Source organism: Diorhabda sublineata, chromosome 1, assembly GCF_026230105.1.
Source record: "Diorhabda sublineata isolate icDioSubl1.1 chromosome 1, icDioSubl1.1, whole genome shotgun sequence".
Lineage (NCBI taxonomy): Eukaryota > Metazoa > Arthropoda > Insecta > Coleoptera > Chrysomelidae > Diorhabda > Diorhabda sublineata.
The window spans coordinates 28,973,380-28,996,655 of NC_079474.1; the positions used below are offsets into that span (position 1 = coordinate 28,973,380).

The 23,276-nt window shown below is 30.1% G+C and overlaps 1 protein-coding gene across 1 annotated transcript; it reads right to left on the bottom strand.

Annotated features, from left to right (window-relative positions):
* Nucleotides 1-4,436: 4,436 nt before the first annotated feature.
* LOC130446336 (uncharacterized) lies at nucleotides 4,437-22,411 on the bottom strand. Its single transcript, XM_056782534.1, has 5 exons — nucleotides 21,902-22,411; nucleotides 21,473-21,630; nucleotides 21,234-21,424; nucleotides 20,947-21,174; nucleotides 4,437-17,676 (listed from the first exon to the last, which is right to left on the bottom strand). Exons 1-5 carry the CDS (start codon nucleotides 22,186-22,188, stop codon nucleotides 17,221-17,223), a joined length of 1,320 nt encoding a protein of 439 aa, XP_056638512.1. The 5' UTR covers nucleotides 22,189-22,411; the 3' UTR covers nucleotides 4,437-17,220.
* Nucleotides 22,412-23,276: the final 865 nt, after the last annotated feature.

Below are 23,276 nucleotides of genomic sequence, written 5' to 3' on the forward strand. Positions count from 1 at the left end.
ATAAGTACGAGGTGTATCTTCATTATTAATGAACATAATGTGTCCAAAAGATTTAAGTGTCTGGGAATAAGTTGGCAATATCTTTGATTTATTTTGTGGTTTGCTTGGCTTCAAAAATTTAAGTGTATTATTATATTTAGTTCTATTAATAAAAATGAATTCACATAAAGTAAAAGATTTTTCCCCGAGTAATTTTGATCTGTCAAACTTATATAGATATTATACTGACGTCATAGTGTTAACGATTATTATAATATAGAATATTAAAAATATTTGATATTTTTTAGCTTTATTTTACGTACATTCATTACAAGAATTATAAAAAAATGATTTCTTATATTTCACCTAGTTTGTTATTTATGGCTGCAGGAAGACTCTTAAGTTTAGTTAATATAAGTGTTTAAAATATGTTGTAAACTATTATGTTTTCTTATTAAAGTTGGTAACATTAATATAACGTCAAGTAATGGCTTTTTTATATGACGTCACATTTCACTTAGGAATATTGTTTGTTTTCAATTGTTTTATATAATTTTTTTTGTCGTATAATAAAATATTTCATATTATTCTATAAAATATTGTTTTTTATGTTAAAGATTTACGGTGTCCAATATATTCATTCATATAGAGAAGCTTTTCAAACTTAAATCATTTTCTGACTAAAGGTATGAGTTACATCTAGTAAAATAGTGTAAACTATTTGTGAATTAATACCAATTTCTGACAGAACCTGACATTAACCTCTACACGATGAAATCTAATAAACAAAAGTGTCAGATTATTAAAGTAAATCAATGAGAATAATTCTTGTCAAAGAAAGTTAAGTTTTTTGCTTTCAGTGAATATAATTAATTAGAACAATTTAATAATTTCAAATGATTGAAATTCTGATCGGCTATGAAAAACTACAAAAAATAAAATAAAAAAAAATATGGGAATGAAGGAAGAATTTTTAAAATAAATTATGGTTAGGAGATGAAACGGGTTTTTATTTGGCTTAATGAGACTTGGATTTATTATTTGGAAATCAGCAACAAGCTTTGGAATGACACTTTGGGAGGCAAAAACATGTAATTTTAGTTTTTTTGCAATAGGCGAGAGATCAATAATTTAATAAAATACTTTATTTGTGACCAAATTTGTTTAAAAACTGTATATCCATTGAAACTAGCACTTTCAATAAACACTCAATCAAACATTAAATAACCATTGTATTTCACTGATGTATTACTGGCCAGCTTTTTTTAATGAAAAACTGCAAATACCACACATTCAGGAACACTCACATTATGTTTATATGGAAAAAGCAATAAACTAAGTTTTTTAAACTAAAATTTTACTTTATTATCATCTAAAGCTTAAATTACATTATCATATTTTCTACTAATAATTATTTTTAATAAATTACAACCTTTGACAAATAACCAATAATTTATAACATTTAGTTAAAATTCAAAAAGGTGAAAATATGAATAATGATAATGAAAAATGAGAAGTCACACATAAAATAATGTAGTTTTGTATTTCACCATGATGTTGATTTAAAAAAAATGTTAGTCATAATTTTAGGATAATTTCACACAAGTGGAAATTAAACATGATTCATTGAATCTCATTTCGTAAAAACTTTTAAGAGACAAAAATGATGTGATAATGAAGTGAAAAAAAGGAAATTACAATTAAAATCGGACTTTCCTTTACAGGAATTGGATGTATTCACAATGCGGTCTCTATTATAAAAAATTATTAAATGAATGAAACTTAACGAGATAATAAGTGTTATACATGTATTCGGGATCAATATAATAAGTTTTCTGTCAACATATATTTTTTAAAACTAATGCTGATGAGTTTCTTTGATATTTTTTTGAGACACATTTATTGTGTTGAGTATTTTTCACAATGTTGAGAAAATTATGACTTGATAAAATTTCCTGTAAATGCAATTTATGATTTCTTTAGTCAATTTGGTTGGAACATTGGTAAAATTTTTAAAGTTAAAATGCTAGTGAGAATATAATTCTTTTGTGCAAGAAACACACTAATGCCAAAGCACTACCAGCAAATATGGAATTAGGTAATTTTAAATATTCTTACAAGATATGAAGCAAGTGGAGTCAATAGACAGTATTAAATCAATTCTTTGCTACAATGGGCAAAACTATACTATAATAAATTCAAGCTATTCCATCAAAAACCTTGTTAAAATGCTAATTTTTCTATTTAAGGCCAAATAATTTGAAAAAGTTATAATATAAAAAAGCCAAGAAATAGAATCATTTGTTCAATATTTACATTAAGTACCTACTTATTTATTGTGTTGAAATGAACTCTAAAATGTTTATCAAGAAAGCTTCTTAAAATTTCAGAGTTAGCACTTAGCAGGGTTGAATTAACATTTTACCATCTCCTTTATAGTCTGGGGCTCCTGAAGTAGGATATGGTGTGTAATAATGAAACACTAACTCTGCTAATAACCAGTTTAATATCATATCTTTAGAGCTACTTCTTTGCATTTTTTCTTTATATAATTTATTGAATTCATATATTGTTGATATCGCTAGAAGTATTCACAGGAAGTGCTTTAATGTAAGTATTTCATAAAACGTGCTTGGCAATGAGTTCATTTGTATTTGTAAAAGCAATTTCCATGTCTATGTTAAATTTGTGGTATTTATGTGTAATTGATAAAGTGTGGTAAGAGTTCAGAATTCAACATGTTACATATTACAAAAGTAGGATTATATAATAGAAACATTATGATGGGATCAATACAGATAGTAGTACTTTTAAACGTCAAAAGGAAAAGATGGTACAGAAAATTCAAAAACTGGAAAAGAAAAGAATAAAAGACAGAAATATACAAACACCAAACTGAGCAGAAAATACTCTTAATAGGAAGGAAATGAGAATAAGGACAACACAGTTGATTCTGTTATGGCCGAGACCTAGAGAGATAAAATATAGACACCAATTCTCTAGCTGATCACTCAGAAAAAACATTTTATATTTCTGATGAATCCTATACATAAATATACTTTATGGTAGATTACCTGAAATTGTTCACTAAACAAGTATGTACCAAAATAATATACGACTAAAATATAAAAATACAGTAAAATGAGTGTCAGTTTAATAATCCTATAATAACATAAAAATCATTGACTTTAAAGATTAATATTTAACAAATAATATGAGCAAAATATTCATCTTAGCAGCTCAATTTAAAATTTGAACACAACTCACTATCGGTTGCTTGCACTTAAATACAAGTATTTGTATAAAACTCCTCTGATACAACCAGTTCCTAAACCTGAGAATATGAGATTCAGATATATTTGCTAAAATACCATTCAGTTAATCAAAATATTAATGAATGCTGTAAATGCTTCTTGGTATGTTCGTTATTCAGATTGGAATTATCTTATGTCTGAACTGAAATTAAAAGACTAGCACCCAAACTTTGGGGTTTTTTAAAACCATCTTCTATAAGACGGAGTTAATAGTTTTATATATTGGAAAAATTAGAGCATCAATGATTAGTGTACACAATAATTTACATAGTTAGTCATACTTGACTAATTTCATTAATTCTTTCTTTAAAACTAAAAAAACTTCAAAATCAATGATTTTTCACAATATATATTACATATTTATCAGTTACAAAATTTAATCTTAGTTGTAATGCTTGTATAAAATTCTACTGTATATAATTTCTAAGGCTTCTCAAAGGCTAACATAGTATTTGGTGTGAGTATAGAATTTTAGTCCGAGAGCCAGTAACAGATATATATATATATATATATATATATATATATATATATATATATATATATATATATATATATATATATATATATATATATATATATATATGACCAAGTTCCTCTCAAGTGATAATTAGTTAAATGCAGAAAATCGAACCATAAAGCTTCGTGAACGTCAGCTAAGGCTCGGTAGGGGGATGAGCGGTTGTAACCTCCCACGCTTGAAGAAAAAAAATACATTCACTCATTTCCTCTCGGCTAAAAATTTATCAAGTTATAGCTAACCCAATATCTCAACAAAAAAAATCATCTGGCTATAACATAGTGTATTGTTCGCCAGCTGATGTCTCGATCATGGAAAAAAAATCTTCAGTTTCAGTGATGTCCTCTCAAATAAAAATTTACCTGATGATAGCTTATATGTAACTATTGATAAATATATACGTCAGCTGGCTGTATCTAGGTGGAAAAATCGTCAGCTGATACTTTGAAGGTCGTTACATAGAAGTTATCCAGAAGCATTTACTGACTATTTAAAGGCATCAGCTGACCAGGTTTCTCTCGAGTTACTGCTAGCTGATTTTTTTTATTTATCACAGAAGTATATTCAAAATCAGCTCACAAATTTTCATGCGGGAGGAAATGACGTCTCTTTAATTATTCTTGTTATTTTTAAAGATTCAAACAACACACGCCAGCATTGCATAGACAATATTAAGGTACGCTTGGAGGGGGTTAGTTGTACGCATGCTCGTACGTTTTTAGAAGTAAAAAAGAAGGGGACTAATGTACGTTTAGAATAGACGAGCAATCGTAGTCAGACGAAAAGAATATTCTAGAAACATTATTGTGAAAACCATAAAAATGTCTAATGTAACGCCATTTTGCGTTTTTTGTAAAAAAACAAAATCTATTTCCAATTTAAAATCGTTCAGTGAAGAAAAACTCATTAAGTGCAGTGCTATATTGAGTGTTCGAAAAAATAATAAACTAAGTGGACACGAGGCTGTACTTCCTACAGAAAAAAACAATTTTCAGCTGTACCACAGTGAGTGTTATAGACGCTTTACGGCTTTTCCCCCAAAGTATCGCAAAATAACACCAGAAGACACATCTACTGCGAGATTACAGTATGTATCTAAATTAATTTTTTTTTCCTTTTATTTTTTAGGCTACGATTTTTATAATCATCATACAATACTCTGTACATTATTTAGTAGGATATTACGTGCCTAGTGTATAACATTACTATACTTTAAAATTTGAAAATATTATTATTGTAGTTATTGTAATTATTAATGATGATTATTATCATAATAATAATGATTATTATTATTTTTTAGACAACATGAAAATGTAAATTCACTGGCAGGGACAAGTGGAATCACCGATACCTGCAATGCTTTACCTGGTGAGAACGTCGACCCAAGTGAGGTTAACTTGGATCTACCTGTTACTGATGACGTAGGCTTTGCTGCTGAACCCGAAATAGTTCCTGAAAATATCCATGAAAATGTAAGTACAGATAACTCTGTAGATAAAAGTCCTTGCATGTTTTTTTTTGCGGAAAATCCCGGAAAAAAATTAAAGGCCGTGAAGAAAAACTATCAGTTTTTACGAATTGGCTTGATTCCATCAAAAATTTGACAATTGAGAGCAACGATATGGATATGATCGAAAAGCTTCAAAATTTACGGCCAAATCAAGAGTTATTTTTCCATAAATACTGTAAAAGTAATTATATTACTTCGCGAGAATCAATACTTCAACAAGGAAAAGAAAAATCGAGTGGCATTCTACAAGAAACATCCGTGCAGAAGCTTACGATGTCGTCGAAAAGTTTGTCATTGAGAATATTATTAATCAAGAACAGTCTTTTTTTTAAGTTTTTAAATGATATGTTCGTTGAACACTTAAAAAAATAAGGAAGACGTGTCCAATTACACTTACAAACCATACCACTTAAAAGATAGATTATTAAAAAAATTTTTAAAAAAAATTAACGTAATCTCTTTTAATGGTCAAAGTTTAGTACAACCTTTCAAAGGTGTCATGATTCAAAATGAAATCGAAAAACTTAATATTTTAGATACAGCTGCATGTATTTTAAACGAAGAAATGCGTAAAATTCAGCCACAAAAATTACCAGATCAAATAAAAACAAAAGATTTAATAGACGGCGAATGCGAAGTACCTGAAATTTTGATGAATTTTTATATATTTTTATAATTTCTGATGATAATTACCGACGAAGACAAAATGAGAGAACTAAAATGCTAGCTAAATCATTTTCCAAAGATTTGATTTATGCCGTTTTTAATGGCCGGAATAAGTTATCGAAACATATTTGCTTAGGCTTGACATTAAAGAGCTTAACAAGTAGCAGAAAAATTGTCGATATTGTAAATCGGTACGGTCATTGTTGTAGCTATAGTACATTGGAAGGTCTTGAAACTGAGGCAACATTAACTTCTTGTGAACTTTCCGAAGTTCAGCTAAATTTTCAAATTGACAGTTTGACCATCAATGAAGAAGTAGTTAACGAAAATGTACAGTCAAATTTTGAGAGTTCTGTCAACGTAGAAGAAGCAGTTGAGAACGATAGTTTGCAGTCAAATACCGATGCGGAAAATGTTGGCACAGTGCGAAGTCGTAAACATAGGCGTAGTTTTGATATTATCACTCGTGAATCTACGAAATTTACCAAAAAACCAAGACTTATTGAGTGTATGCTACCACCTGATGCATTATCGGAACTAAATACTGTCAATCTTCAATCAGTAACGCATATCGATTTTGCATGGGTTCTTTCACACTATTTAAATTTGACCGGCATACCGATGTGGGTTGGTTTATTACATGAAGACCCTTCTCCCAAGCAAATTGTTTGTTGGTCTCACAAATATCATGGTAAATGAAGAATTACTCGCCAATGGATCAGTTAATGGTTTTATTAGTGGCAAACATTTTAATAGATGTAAACGCTTACATCCAATGATTGCATTAGCATTGAAAATGTTGCATTTTGAAAGCTTCCTTCAACATGAAAAAATAAATGTACCTGATGAATTCAAAAACTATTTAGTCCAGTTTTTAAAAATAAGAACGGTTGAACCGACAATACAATTAACCGGATTAACGGAACTACTTGAAAGATATGAGCAATTTAAAATACATACTTTGGAAGGCACGCACGGCAAGACAGCGCAGTATTACATGATGTATGTAAGATTCATTGATTATTATTTATTACTCAATACAAGCATCCGTTCCAGTAATTTCGAAATCTATAAACTAGCCTTACTGAAAATAGTTAATTTGTTTTTCGTTTTCAATCAGCCAAATTATGCCCGTTGTTTAGTTAAGTATCTTGATAACTTAATAAAAGTTGACGAGGCTCATCCAGGATTACGCGAAAACTTTGAAAAAGGATCATTCGGTATAAAACGGACAAAAAAATCTTACTCAAAGCAACCAATTGATCTGACTCTTGAGCAAACAATTAACGCTGATGCTGCGAATAAGCTGACGGGAATTTCGCATATAACTAATTCAATCTCAGCTAGGCAACGATGGTGTCGCAGTCATACTATTCGTTCAACTATCATCAGTCATACAATGAATGAATCTGGACTTAGTAAAGTACAAGACGTGACCGCCGATCTGAAAAATAGTCGAATAAAAAAAAATACAGAACATCTTCATGGATTCATTGATGGCATTAAGCATAATATTAATCCGTTTGATGAAAATTTAAATAAACAAGAGTTATATAACATTTCTACTGGAGAAGGAGCACCTCAGCATATTGAAAATTTCTTGCTCAATGTTGAAAAGGAAGGTAATACAAAACGAGAAAATTATATTCTCAGTTGTGTAAATGACCCAAACCAATTTGAGAAGGCTATTTCTAGGGTAAAATGTCATACTTTCGTAGATATGATGAAGAAAAAAAAAGTTACAGTTGCTCGAGGAATCGTGGAGCTGCGAATGCAACGTGATTTATTTGGACAATTACTTCAAATCTCTTTAAAAAAGGAACTTGATTTAGATAAAGTTCTCACGTATCATTTAACACCGATACCACTGTCTATCTTCCACCTTGATGGCACTATATGTAAAACACAAAAATCCGCATTAATGGCTCTATTAGAAAAGTATGAACATTCTGAGCCACCAGAAAATACAGATGTTATAGTGTATGACGGGTATTTTATGTTACATCAGATGAAAGATGTACCTCTTAGCTTTGGAAAGATTTCAAAAAAAGTACTGCAAATGATATGTGCAACCACAGCTAAGATAATATACATTGTCTTTCATAGATACATTTTTCCAACAATAAAAGATACAGAACACAAACTACGAGGCATGGAGCAAGCAAACTTCCATATCGAAGGCCCTGACCAAGTGCGAAAAAAAGATTTTTCTCTTGAACTGAAGAACGTAAATTTTAAGGAAGCACTAGTACAGTTTCTTATTGAAAATTGGGAAGAAGATTATATGTGGCCGTATATAAAGGATAAAACTGTTTATGTGAGTGCAGACACTTGTTTTAGATTCATAGTTGATAACTCAAAAGTTATAAAAACTCGTGTTGAAGAATTTTCGTGCCCGGCTCACGAAGAAGCGGATTCGTTGACGTGTTAATAATTATGTTAGCTAACATGGCTAATATATCAGAAAATATCCACATTTGCATGGAAGTTGGAGTTGGAAAAGCCCAAAGATTTATTAACGTTACTCAATTATATGAATCTTTAGGATCTGATTTGAGCGCAGCACTTCCGGCATTTCACGCATTCACAGGGTGTGATTTTAACCCGGCCTTTTTTCGAAAAGGAAAAAAACGACCGTTTTCAATAATGGCTAAATCGAATAATTTCATCAAGTGTTTCATCCAAATGTCAAAATCATTAGAGGATAGAGACAATATTTTTGAGAAAATAGAAGAGTTTGTTTGCCATATGTATGGATTAAATGAGGCGTGGCATTGCAAAACTCACTATATCCATATTTTTCCAATATCAAGGTAACGGTGGAATTTGAATCTATGCATGTTCCTCACAAAAACTGCAGTGTGTTGTCGTTGCAAAAATGATTTTATCCCTATTAAATTCAGACGATAAAAATGGGTGTCACTCCAAAACTCATGATATTTTACTGCATTAACGCTGCAGTACTAACTATATCCACTGAGCCAATGAGATCGCTCAAAAAGATTACAGTGACGGCAGCGAACTCTCTACCGTTGTGGATAATGATAGTTTTGCAATGTCAATGAGAAGGTTATTATGTAGCAACCTGTTGTTTTCTTAGTCTGTTATTTTAAAAGCAAAGTTGGAAAGTTCTTTTAATTTAATCGTTTTTAATAATTGAAGCGTTCATATTATTAATTTTTAAGTCATGGAAATGTGTGTGACCCCTGCTGCACCAAAAAAATCAAGAAAATCGCCAAAAGACCCTTCAAAATGGAAACGATCTCTTCAAAAAGCTGAGAGGTAAGACAGGGGTAATCACAGTGTATAACATAATTATGATAATATTGTTTCTTCACAGTTATTCTCAAGATTTGTTATTTTCATTGTTTTAGGCATACTCCAAAAAGTCTACCTGATTTTCCTACATGTGGTCATCGTTTAACCAAAAAGAAAAAGACGTCAACATTCAAGTGCATGACTTTGACGATGAACGACATCAAAGAATTTCACCAACAGTTTTACGCCCATAAAGACAAAATCCAGCAGGATACTTTTATATTGAAATATATTCAATCTTTTCCTATAAAACGATCCCGGCCTGTAAAAAAAAACGTTTCATCGAAAACGGTGTTAGAAAAGCTGGAACTCAAAAATTTCTGATTCGTGTTTGTCAAGCTACGTTTGTCAAAATTTTACAAATTTCACCGTTTCGAGTCAAACTCCTCTCAAAAAAATTTTTACTGTCTGCAACTTTACCGGTAGAGCGGAGAGGAGGACCTAGATTAAAGGAGGTCTATCTAAGAAAAAGAGCAGCAGTTAAGGCTTTTCTTGAAAAACTAACTTGTGTCGAAAATCATTACTCTCGTGGTAAATCGATCCAAAGGTATTACGTATCAGGAGACCTAAATTTGCTCAAGCTTTGGCGTATGTACAATAATCAGCAGCCTGATGAACTGAAAGCCAAGAGAACGTTTTTCAGAAAAATTTTTGAGCAGGAATACAACATAGGGTTCGGTTCACCAATAACTGATGCATGTTCCAAATGCATTGAATGCATCAAAGGGAAAATAAAGAGGGGACGTGATGTTCAAGAAACAAATAAATTGATTATCGAGCATGCTGTTCACAAAGCTTTTTATAAGAAGCTAAAAGGCGAACAAAGCTACCTACTTATTATGTCCTTTGACTGTCAAAAAAATTTGGTTTTACCAAAAATTCAAGACCAAAGTGCATATTACAGCAGACAATTGTATATTTACAATTTCACCATTGTGACGGGATCTTCCAAAGGCCCCGTGACACCGGGCAACATATTTTGCTACACTTGGATGGAACATGAACACAGGAAAAGTTCAAACGAAATCGCATCGGCAGTTTTTCACTTTCTGACATATTTAGACTTGACTTCCTATTCAAGGATAAGGCTTTGTGCTGATGGATGTGGAGGACAGAACCGAAATTCGATAATGACAGCTATGTTAACATTTTTTTTGCAATGCGTCTCCAATCAACATTAAGTCGATTGAACTGGTGTTTCCTATTACAGGACACTCTTTTTTACCACCCGATAGAGTCTTCGCTTTAATAGAAAAAAAACTCAGATGTCTCCCGGTGTCTGAGTACTACTCAATTTTTTCTGAACATTGCACAGTTTTCAAACTGGGAGAAGAAGTTGAAGTATATGACTGGAAAAGTTTCAATGCTGCTTACTTCAAGAGGCCTGCTAGTTGGCATTTCCAATTTAATGAAGCAAAACGCTTTTTATTCAAGAAATCTTCCCGAAATAATATATTAATAGCTGGAGAGTCTTTCTTCAATTCAGATGTAGGCCAATTCAAGAGTGTTTCTAAGAAGGGTATCAACCTATCAAAACTTAAACTACCTGTAGTAATCCCACAAGGAAATCCTGTGAAATCAGCCAAGATCAATGATATTCGACAATTATTAACCAAGCACTTTGGAAATGAGTGGCGCGATTTAGAAGAATGCAATTTTTATAAAACCGTTGTTGATCATGCAATAATTTCTGACAATTTAGGACTTGAAGATGAGTGTGAATGTGAAGGTCATGAGGAGGATCATGCAGTAAGAGTTTAGAACTTTTATCAATAATCAAATTTATCAATTTTTATTCTGCTTGTATTTTTTAAGTGCTTTTATACTGTAAAAATTATTTAAAAAAAAATTCTTTTGTTCAATAAACTTAACTTTGTTCGATGACTTATTTATTTATATATTTTCCCTTCAAATTTAACAATCATGTGTTACATTTTTGCATTAATACATTTTCAGTTGTGTTAGTGCAAAAATTGCTATATCCATCTAATGACGGTGCAAAAATATCTATATCCACAGTTTCGCTGCAAAACTCACTTTTTCCGAACTTTGAAGTGCTATAATTAAAAAAATTCAGCGACCCTGTTTAAATTTTCTTGTCAGAATCGCTATTTAGATGTGATGGATGGGTTTGGAAAAAAGTAATTACTTATTTGTTGCTGATTAACCCAGATAACAGTTTTTCGTGAATTCTGAAAATATTACAAAAATGGATATAGTGAGTTTTGCGATGCCACGCCTCAAATCGTCTGAAACAAGTCAATGAGGCAAGAGTAGCATTGTTTGAAAAAACATATAATTTCTTGGATACTGAGACATTCAAGTTACCAAAAAAAGGTATTGATGGCTCTTCTCTACCACTTTGCAAATCAGAGCTATATCAGTAATTTTAGAGCATGTTACATTGCTCAAATTTGGTCAAATGCACACTTGAAGGTTCCAACTTCTGATGATCCGGAAGACTATGGTTGGGAAGAAATCGACAATAAATATAATTTCACCTGGTTCTTTGGAAGTCAGTTGCCAACATCGATTGATGAAATAACTATCCAGCCCGAAAAAGATAACATTTTATTATCAAATTAATGATTTTATGGTAAAATACGCATTCAAATTTTTTTTTGTACAGATGATGACGATGAAAATATTAGAGCAGACAGCTCTGACAGCGACTCGGACAATGGATCAGAGAGAGATGGTTATGACTCAAGCCAAAGCGAAAATGATTAAATAACATTTTCATTCTTATTGTAATTTTTCATAATTTTTTTATAATAAATATTTTTATCAAGTAACTAGTTAATTTATATTAAGCAAATTGATTATTTAAATATTGGAATATATTTAAAATTATTTGATTATATACATATAAGTTTAAAAAATATTGATACGAAATAATTGTTTCACCTCAACACTCATATTGGAGTGCTATGCCGAATAATTAAAGAGACGTCATTTCCTCCCGCATGAAAATTTGTGAGCTGATTTTGAATATACTTATGTGATAAATAAAAAAAATCAGCTAGCAGTAACTCGAGGGAAACCTGGTCAGCTGATGCCTTTAAATAGTCAGTAAATGCTTCTGGCTAACTTCTATGTAACTACCTTCAAAGTATCAGCTGACGATTTTTCCACCTAGATACAGCCAGCTGACGTATATATTTATCAATAGTTACATATAAGCTATCATCAGGTAAATTTTTATTTGAGAGGACATCACTGAAACTGAAGATTTTTTTTCCATGATCGAGACATCAGCTGGCGAACAATACACTATGTTATAGCCAGCTGGTTTTTTTTTGTTGAGATATTGGGTTAGCTATAACTTGATAAATTTTTAGCCGAGAGGAAATGAGTGAATGTATTTTTTTTTCTTCAAGCGTGGGAGGTTACAACCGCTCATCCCCCCACTGCGCCGCAGCTGACGGTCATAAGGCTTTATGATACCATTGTCTGATGCATATCACCAATTATCTATCGAGAAGAAATAATTAACCAAATTTTCACCTGGCTCTCGGACTATTTGTGAATATTGACAGATATATTTCAAAGTAATAGAAGTAAAAAGTAATAGTAAAAATATTCAAATATTAAATAAAGAATTTTTTGTCTGAGTTAACTAAAAGATGTAAACATCAGATACCAAAAAAAAGACTATGTACCAGATCTGATAATACAAAACTACACTGCAAAACAGAATTTGTTAGATAAATAAATAATGTTAGTCACAAAAAGACCAATTTGTAAGTATTCTAGAAATTCTGCTTTTTCTTTTTCATAAATATTTAACTGTATTGTTAATTAAGGCTACATCATAACGGATATTTGACGCTTCTCTCTTAATATCACTAATAAGATCAAATTTTTGGAATAATTTGAAAAAAAAATCAATATTGACACAAAAAAGAACCTTCATTGGAACTTGTCGCTGTGCTGCCAAAAACTTTGATAGTTTTGGAAGGAAGATCGAAAAAATATGTATACATGTACGCAGAAGAAAAATAGAAATAAAAATCCAATAAGGACAAGAATTGAGATAAAGAAATTATGGGAGTGTTTAGAAGAATTGGAAATACCCTTGATACTAGTAAAAGTGTGAAACAGTATGATCTTAGATTTAGATCAATAGGTAGAATAAAACAATGAGACAATTTAATCTATTAATTTTGGTCACCAAAAAGATAGTAAAAAAGAAGACGAAAATTTAGATCCAAATACTACAGCTTAGTTTTCTCAGAATAGACGATTATGTGGTTAGGGTCACAAACGTCCCAGTATGGAAGCTACGGTTGGCGACAGAAGTGTGGCAGCTAAGGGTTGAATTTCAAAATCTGTAAAATATTCATGCTATATTTTTTATGTTTTAATTTTGCTATGCATTAAGATAATTGTAAATCAGAAATCCATCCAGAAATTCCATCAGTGATAATTCCCATTGTATTTACTCAAATTTAATCAAGCGATCCTTAAAGACCTATCTCTACTGTAACCAACTATTTTACCTTCATAATTTGAAATCTTACAGTTTGTTCAACATATACTTGAATTCAGAACCACTTGAATTTTGTATGTGAAATTTGATTTAAAAAATCTATAAAATAAGGAAAAAGAAAATCAAAACATGTGGTATAAATATACATGTTCAATATCCTAGCATGTAGTCAGTTTATTTTTTTAATCAGATACTTATTTTTAACAGTATATGATTTTAGAAGCATTATTATTGAATACTTCCAGAATGGATAAACATTTTCCTAAAATTAAGGAAACTGCTTATAACATGCCATTCGGCTTGTTATTTTTTCTTCAAACATTTTCAATATTCCTTTATTCGCGCATTGTGGCGCAGTAGTCACTGATTTATTTATTCTAACATTCGAGTTTGTGAAAAATTAATTTGTTATCGACCTCCCATTTCATTCGAGAAATTCAATAAAACCTCGAAATTGATCTCTACCTATCTACACTCCAGTTCGAATTAAAGTAAATTTTGTAAATTTGTGGTGATATAATTCTTTATATTCGATGTTCTACAGATTGGAGTTTGATCCAGACGGAATTCAACTGGTACACCATCACAAACAACAAATACAACTTCAACAACTGGGAATTCAGTTGAGGGCTGCAACCTTCCCGGATTTCCATAGATAAGTCCCAGTCTTATCTTTATTGTTAGATAAATCTGTGTTGTTTTTAATTTATAACTGCTTGAGTACGCAGTTAATGCGAAATTATTTTTTTTCTTCAATAAATTTATTTGTTTTTGAAACTTTTTTTATTGTTTCCAGCAATAATTTTTATTTGTTAAAAAGCTGGAGGCGTCCAATTTAATATTAAATATTCACCCCATCTGAGTATCAGTTATTTATATAGGTACTTTCACTGAGACCGAATACTAGTTCCTGAGGAAGGGTCTCCTGCCGGAGAAGTGAGATTAGGAAATGGCGTCAAACATTGGTTTATTTGAACTGGAGTGTAGATAGGTAGAGGTGGATTTCGAATCAATTTCAAGGTTTTATTGAATTTCTTGATTGATGTGGAATGTCGATAACAAATTAATTTCTTCACAAACTCGAATGTTAGAATAAATAAATTGGAAGTGACTACTATGCCACAATACGTGAACAAAGGAATATCCAAAATTATTGAAGAAAAACGTAACAAGCCAAATGGCATGTTATAAGCAGTTTCCTTAATTTTAGGAAAATGTTTATCCATTCTGGAAGTATTCAATAATAATGCTTCTAAAAACATACACTGTTGAAAATAATTCAAAAGTCATGAACATGTGTATTTATAACACATTGTTTATTTTTCTTCTACATTATTTTATAAATTTTTTTAATCAAATTGTACAAAATTCTAGTGTTTCTGAATTCAAGTTAAGCAAACTGTAAGATTCAAATTATGAAGATTTGGTTACAGTAGAGATAGACTCCATACTGGGACGTTTGTGACATAATGTGCCATGCAAAAATTGTTCAATTTTCTTTGAAAAAAAATATATAATTTGCAAAAAACTTCGAGAAATGACTTGTTATACTTGAAAATTTATAACTTCTTCAATTTTTCGAATTAAAAGCTCAAATTTCAGTTACACTTTGTCGAAAAATAGTGTGATAGTACCCACTGAAGAAAAAAATTTCTTTTGAAGAATGAATGTCAAGATTTTAGTCATTTTGCAATATAAAATAGCATTTTTTATGGTACAAAAACAATGGACAAACGTCATTTAGTACTTAAAATTCACCAAAATAAATCAGATGCCGAATGGCATGTTACATGCTGAAATATCACGAATTCATTAATGAGAGCAGAATTTCTCTAAAATTTCATCAATTTACAATATATACTTTAGCAAATTTTTAATTGCTATTTAAAGTTTTATAATAGACTAAAATTATGTTAAATGATTTTCCTACAAAAAAAAAATAGAAACCAGGGTCAATGCATATTCATTTCAATTAGAAAATAACAATAACCAACAAAATTTGAAATATTTTAATGAAATTTCAAATTATATTTCGGATAACCCCAATAATTAATGTTATGAAAAAATATTCAAATAAAAAATATATCACAGAAAAGCTCGAAAAATTCCGAGAGATTTTATAGTGAAACAAATACTACAGATTTCGAATTTGACTGATGAATGCCACTATTTACATAACCGTTCCAACGTTTGTGTCTCTAAAACTCTGTATTCTTGAAAAAAAAAAGCAGACAACCTGGTAACCAAAACTATTTACAAAAACTCTAGATGTGCAGACAAATTTTTATACTTAATTTTATATTTTTTATAATTATACAAAATGGTCCAGAATTGTGACGTGGTATTTTTTATTTTCTTCTATCTTCATCACAGACTGAAATAATAGGAAATTTTGAAAATCAAAATGATTTTCGATTTTATTTTACTTTGGGAAATCGATAGACCTCTAAAGTTTTATTAAATCAATTAGTATACTTTGAAGTACATATCAAAAAAGAAATCAAACTTTTTGATTGTAATTTATTGTCTTGATAAAAAATTGCCTCCGCGGACTGAACTAATATATATACTCCAAAACCGACCAGTAATGTGAATATTTTTTAAAAAACGTTAATCATCATCATGAATCGAATAAGCTTCCAAAAAAGTGTTAAAAGCTGAAATTTCTTAAAACAATGATTATTGTCCTAATTAATTCAATTTTAGGATTTTTTCATCCAAATTTGTTTGAGAAAATACAAAAATACCATGTAATTATAAGGGAGAAGTAGGTGGTGACCTGAAATAGATTATCATAATGTTTTATTATTACTCCCAAAATATAAATAACATAATTAGAATCATTTGGCAGTTATTTAAAGGGATAAAGTTTTTAATTAACTTATTTAAGGGTTGTGTGTGCCTTATTATCAATTTAAAAAGTATATATAAAACAGTACCCGTACCACTAACAATAGATAATTCTGGACCACTTGTATATACCTACAAAGTTGCAGAAAAAAACATTATGGAATAAATAGACATTTATCAGTTTATGTTCATACCTGCGAGATATTTGTCTTTCACAGTGTGATACAAAATTACCTTACTTGTAATTCAAACCTAAATTACATACGTTATAGAATCATTAGCTTTTTTATCAAAAGATTACAAACTGTCATTGTTTTGTTAAAATATACTTTTAAAGCCGTAGAATACTTTTTTAATATTAAATTAGAAAGTCAAAAATAAGTTTAAATATATTAGGAAGAAAACTGGAAGTTTTACAGTTAAAATAAAAGGAAAAAAAATTTCAAAGAATAAAAAAAAATAACTGTGGAACTATTGTTATGGATAATGGTTATTTAATAAAATTAAAATTAAATATTCAACCAGCTTTAAAAATACAAATCACTCTCGATTTCTTATAATAAAATAAATTATTTTAACTATAATCATTTTCGAATCTGTCGTCATGTTCCCATCCTTTCTTTTTGCCCTTTGAGTTTTTATCTCCATCTCCCCATCCTGACTTTTTACCCCACCCACTAGAATTTGTAGTATTGTCTCTATCTCTCCAATTGGACGAGTCATTGGACTTACTTTTGTTCAATCGCGCTCCCACTCCTAATATGGGCCGACCACATTTTGTAGAACTACTACCAGAATTTTGGGTTTTTGATTTTTCTCGATGAATAGAATTTGATGAATTATTATGACTCGATGAATCTGATATAAAACCACTCGAGTTTGTTGTGTCAGAGTAAGATACCGCAGAGTTACTTTGGTCTGTAGTAACATCAGGTTTGGTTGACAACTGTAGAACATTAACGTTACTCTGGTAGTTTTCTAAAGTTTTGTTATCTTCTGGAGTTTGAACACTTAATGTATGCTGTGTACCCTAAAACAAGTATTCATTTTAGTTCAATTCAAACACTTAGATCGCCATAAAGATGTATAACTTCAGTAAAAAAGTTTGTACAAAACAATCCCTGATATATTATTTTATTGAGTGATTCAAATCTTGTTATGCATTGAAAATTACATCCTATCCAATAAAAACTAATTATTACACTTGGAAATTTATTTTGCTTAGATTATTTTATTTTTATTGACAAAACACTTTTCATGAAAAAAGTCTATATCCACAAATTTAAAAATTGCAATAAAGTTCAAGCAAACTTAACAAAATCAACTATTGGAAAGTTGGAAAAAATTTAAAAATTGTTTGAATAACAATTTAGATATGTATCTAATTTCGTTTTTTTTGGATGCGACAATGTATCATATTTTTTTCTAAAATGGAGTGCATGCATTAAAATAAGGAAAGAAAACTATTTAATTTAATTAACAAAGTAATAATTGTTGTTCTGGAACCATAAGATTATGATTAATGTTTAAAACTAAATTTTTACATTATCCGCAACTATTGAGTACATATAACAGAATATTGCAATGAGTCTCTCATTAGCACCAGAACATGTATTGTCTCTCATATATAAGCACTGTTTGCAAAAATTCAAGAAAATGGAATTCAGTGTTGTCAATAATTCAAGTAAATTGAAGAATAAATCAGGGCCAGTTTATTAATTACAATTAATTCTGACTGTGTTAAAATAAGATTGGCAATTGAAGTAGTTGTGAAAGTGAAATTGATTCGGTTTGTTCGAATCTTTTAATTCTGTGAATGAATAATTAAAACTAAAAAAAGTTAGCAAAATTATTTCATATTATGAGGAGGTATGTTAATTTTTATAATGATTTCAATTTCTTGTAAGACACTCTCTGTAATATACTGATTGTTGAATATTTCAGTTCATACATTATAATAGAATGTATCTTGTGATAATATCAATTTTCTCAGAATTTCAGGGTATTTTGTGAAGTATCTTACCAAAGTACACAATATCTATAGTAAGTTTTTTGGATTTCAGTTAAACTTTAAGTAACCATAAGTCATCTGAAATAGATAATATTGTCCACTAAAATCGTTTACAACTTTAATTACACAATTTTGTTTTGTATATTAACAGCTTCTTTCATAAATCATCATTATTTTATGAGGAAAATTATGTTATTCATATTAGATTTATGAACGTATGTGTATATATGCATCCACATCCATCCACTAGTTTTCGAGGACTCCCTCTGACACTAGTAGTTCTGTTATTCTTAATCTTCTTATAAATTCAATTGTAGGTAAGTCTTCCTATTCTCTCCAGTATAGTTATATAGTGCATTATATTCTTCCGATATCTTCAGGTTGTAATTACCTAGTAGTCCTAGAATGTTGTCTGGTCTCCAAAAAGATATTTAGATCCATTTTCTCGTTCATTTGTCTTATTTTCTTCTGCTTCCTCTTTTTGTGTCTTGTCAGGTCTCCCTCACATTAGCAATCACAATGGCGAGCTAATACTTGTTTTCAGCCACCCTAAACAATTTTTTATTGCTGGTAAGATAGTCTTAACTATCAGTTATTATTGGAAATGGGGTTTATCAATAACATAATAACTTTTATCAATTGGTTAAATTCTGAGATAATTATCTCTTAGTTTTAACTGACATCTGAATATAAATATTATATTTTGTGAAATGTATTTGGTTTTTGGTCTGTGCAAGCTTTGATAATTTCAACTGGTGAGTGAAATTCATTCTAAACAAATGGAAATTACTAATACTAAGAAGCAAAGTAGTAATTTTACTCTCGAAGAGAAAACTTTACTATTAAAGCAAACAAAAGAATATGATTGAAAATAAAAGAACTGATGGAACCCTATGAAAACCCTAAAGATAGGCTTGAAAGCAGAACAGAAGTTTTAGCAGCTGCAATAATGGTAATTCTCAAATCTAATTTTCAGATAGTCAAATATATATATTGATTGTCATCTATATATATATTGATCTTGGGCAGAGCCTGGCCAATGTACCACTGTCTAAAATTTTGAGATTTGTGGATGATACAATTCGGATAATCAATGAAAAGTACCCTTTTCAATTTTAATTGGAAAAGGGAGAACAGAATTCCTTCTAATACTCTTAATCTAAATATTATGTTGAAAATATCGAGTGAATTAGTTTTAATATTAACAAAACAATGTCTTTATTCATTTGAATCTTGCATTAAAATCATGCTCATCCTATTTCTCAAAATTATCGACTCTTTCTCTTACTACATAGGAAGTTGAATGAATTTCACAAGATCAATGTCCTCATCACAATCTACTATGTAATCAACAAAATCCATATCAAAATAAAATTAAATGATAAAATCATTTATTGATTGATGAACCTGAGTTTAAATAAAGTTTCATAGTGTATATGTACATTTATGTGGCGGCCACGCCAAGGGCTCTCGCATCATTTAATACATGTGCACTTTCATTCACCACATTTTTCATCCCTCAAATGTTTACCTGAACAACTTCCTCAATAAAACAATTTTTGGATTCCCTTCTTTTGGGAATTCCAAGTTCCTCTTCTATTATAACTTTAATTTCCAAACCTGGTGGCGCGTTTTAGGAAAAACCAACATATCAACGTCCCTCTACCTTTTACATTTTTTTAGGACACCCTTTCTAATCATTACATGAACCCAGGTAAAACATTGGATGGAACTGTTAAACAGTCTTCCTCAGGACAGTGAAATAGGCAGATCTCGAACTTCTACATCTCAACGAAGCTACGCTGCTCCTAGAGATTCTACACACGCGACTTTGTTTAATTTTATATTCTGCATATAGTTTTGTTGGTATATATGAATATATAGTAATTTCATTTAGTTATTAAACTTTAATTATTGCTACCCCTTCGCTATTCTCGACCCTAAGACTGGCGTCCATACATAGTGAAAAGAATACACATACAATCAACTGTTATATTTATTCATTATTATTGTCAACTTTCCTTATGAGTCACTTGATAAACTAGTAGATAAAAAATATAAGATGAACTAAACTGGAATTCTGCAGGTTAATATTATCCAACAGAAACTCAACTACATGATACAGGATAAACATTTTTCTTTTGATAAACTGTCTTTGATTTTAGGTCTCTTTGTTTTTTTAAACTAATTTTCTACGAAAAGAGACCTAAAATCAAGACAAATTATTAAGAAAAACATATAATAAGGTCTAAGAAATAAAAAGTCAAAGAAACTTGATGAAATACTTGCTTGAAAACCAGCCATTGCAGATCCACCAAGTTGTTCTTGATAAAATTTGAATACTTCAATAGGCAACATCCCAAATTTGTTGTTATATATTTCCAGTGACAATAGAAGCCACAATTTTCCTTCTTTTGATATTTTTTTATCTGATGTAAGAAACATTCTAGCTTTATTAAATAGTTCAGCTAACTTATCAGAATATTCTGTTTTAATTGCAGCACCATTCAAAAAAATCTAAAATGTAACAATTTCAAAATACTATATTAGTTGTAGTTATTCATCTTATTAGGTACCTGGAATGCAAATTGTTGCAGATCTAGAGCATGTGTTGATTCCAGTAACATTTCAAGGTAAGATAATAATGGAGTCAGCATAAACGTGAAAGGTTGACCATTTACTAATCTAGCTTTATGAAAAAACTCTCCTAGCATTCTCACTCCGTTTCTAAATGCTGTTGGATTTGTCTTGGACACAATTTTACACCCTGAAAATAGTCATTAACTATTTCATTTTCAAGCAAATATATATTTACCTTCAAAATCATTTTGTAATTTCTTCAAAAATATTAGACGTATATTTTGATCGTGAACTTCTTGTGATATAAAAGATCTTGAAGAAACCATTACTACTAGTTTAGAAGCTAATTCTTCATCATTCAAACATCCTTGATACAGTGCATCAAAGCTTCTCCTGATAAAATTATTATAAAGATAACATAATTAAAAAATTACTTTTCCAATTTATTAATAACAATTTTAAATACATTATATATCTGTACCTTTGAACAAAAAGGGCCAATACATATTTATTGGATCTATTTCTAAAATTCCTTCATTCAAAAACATTCTATGACCATTGTTTAAATAGAAAAATGTAATTGTTATAAAATTTCGATCGAGAAAATAATGAACAGATATGTAACAAAAATAGAATAGTGAATTCGCGTAAAATCTATACTTACTCTACTTCTTCACTGTTCTGACAATCTTGTTTCCAATTCTCTAATATATATTTGATCTTTTGATTAAATTTTATTCCATCATCGGTAACTTTAATTTCCCTAATTTTACTGATCAAATCTTTGAATTCATCTTCATTTACGTCGGCAAATTTAGACTCGTCTCCAATTACGGGAATAGTTTTTGGGTTATCTGCTACTTGTATCGGTGCCGGGTTTGGAGCTGCATTTTGATTTTTATTTAAATGTAACCATCCTCTACCTCTTCCACCAACTCCACTTTTTGACATATTTTACTACTTACTATGATTTATTTTAAATTGAATGAAAAATTTTATACCTTTATGTTATTATTTATAAAATAACTGTTCGTCTTTATGATACTTGAGTACAAATATGAACAAGCCTAAGCCTACAAACTTACACTCAATTTAACCTATGTTTACGGTTTGTGGTTTATTCCATGCAGACGACGCGGATTATTAACCGGCCTGGTTAATTCTGCCAAATCCTAAAGGCCAACACACACGACAACGATTTATCATATATTACGTTTACCATAATATTATTTAAGTATAATTGAGTAACTATCGTAAGTAGCAGTTTTTTATTGCTTCTTTTATTTATTAGAAAATATTGCATAGTGATATTTAAATTATTCCGATAATTTACAAATTCTGTTGCAATTTTAACACAATAGTAGTCAATATCTGCCTACAGCAATTTTTTAAGACCGAACTGAATTATTTACCCATTTTCCCTCCAATCTCACTCGACTAAATTTTATCGAAAACGTTTTGTAATAAGGCTCCATCATTTCGGTAAAAATATTCTAATTTTAATACACATTCAATAATATTACAATAACGGCCGGCATAGTCAAATTGCTAATATAAATCGTTGTCGTGTGCGTCGGTCATAAGGGAAGTTTGGTGGGAAAATTTATTTTTAAAACGGAGTCTAATATGTTGTTATAAGGGTATAGAAAAATAATTTGATTTGTCATTTTCAAAATGAGTTTTCATAGATTATGTGAAAAATTCTTTCATAACTATCTTGTACCTCAAAAAATACATATAGAAATTCATCTATTATTAGAATTAAACTTTACAATATCAATGATATTTTTTACAGTTCTATAACCTGTAAACAGTGTGGTACTCAATCACTGAACGGTAATTTGGCATAGAGATATTACCTGTAATATCTCTATGTAATTTGGCAGTCTTGAGCGTGGTTTCGAGTATATTGTTTTGGGTGCATTCCACGAAGCGTTCACGGCGCGGTGCCTGAAATACTCTTGGGAGTATAATCGTTGTGGTCAAGGCGAGAACGCCACTCATGACGTCATGAATGACTTACGCTTACGCCGACCCTT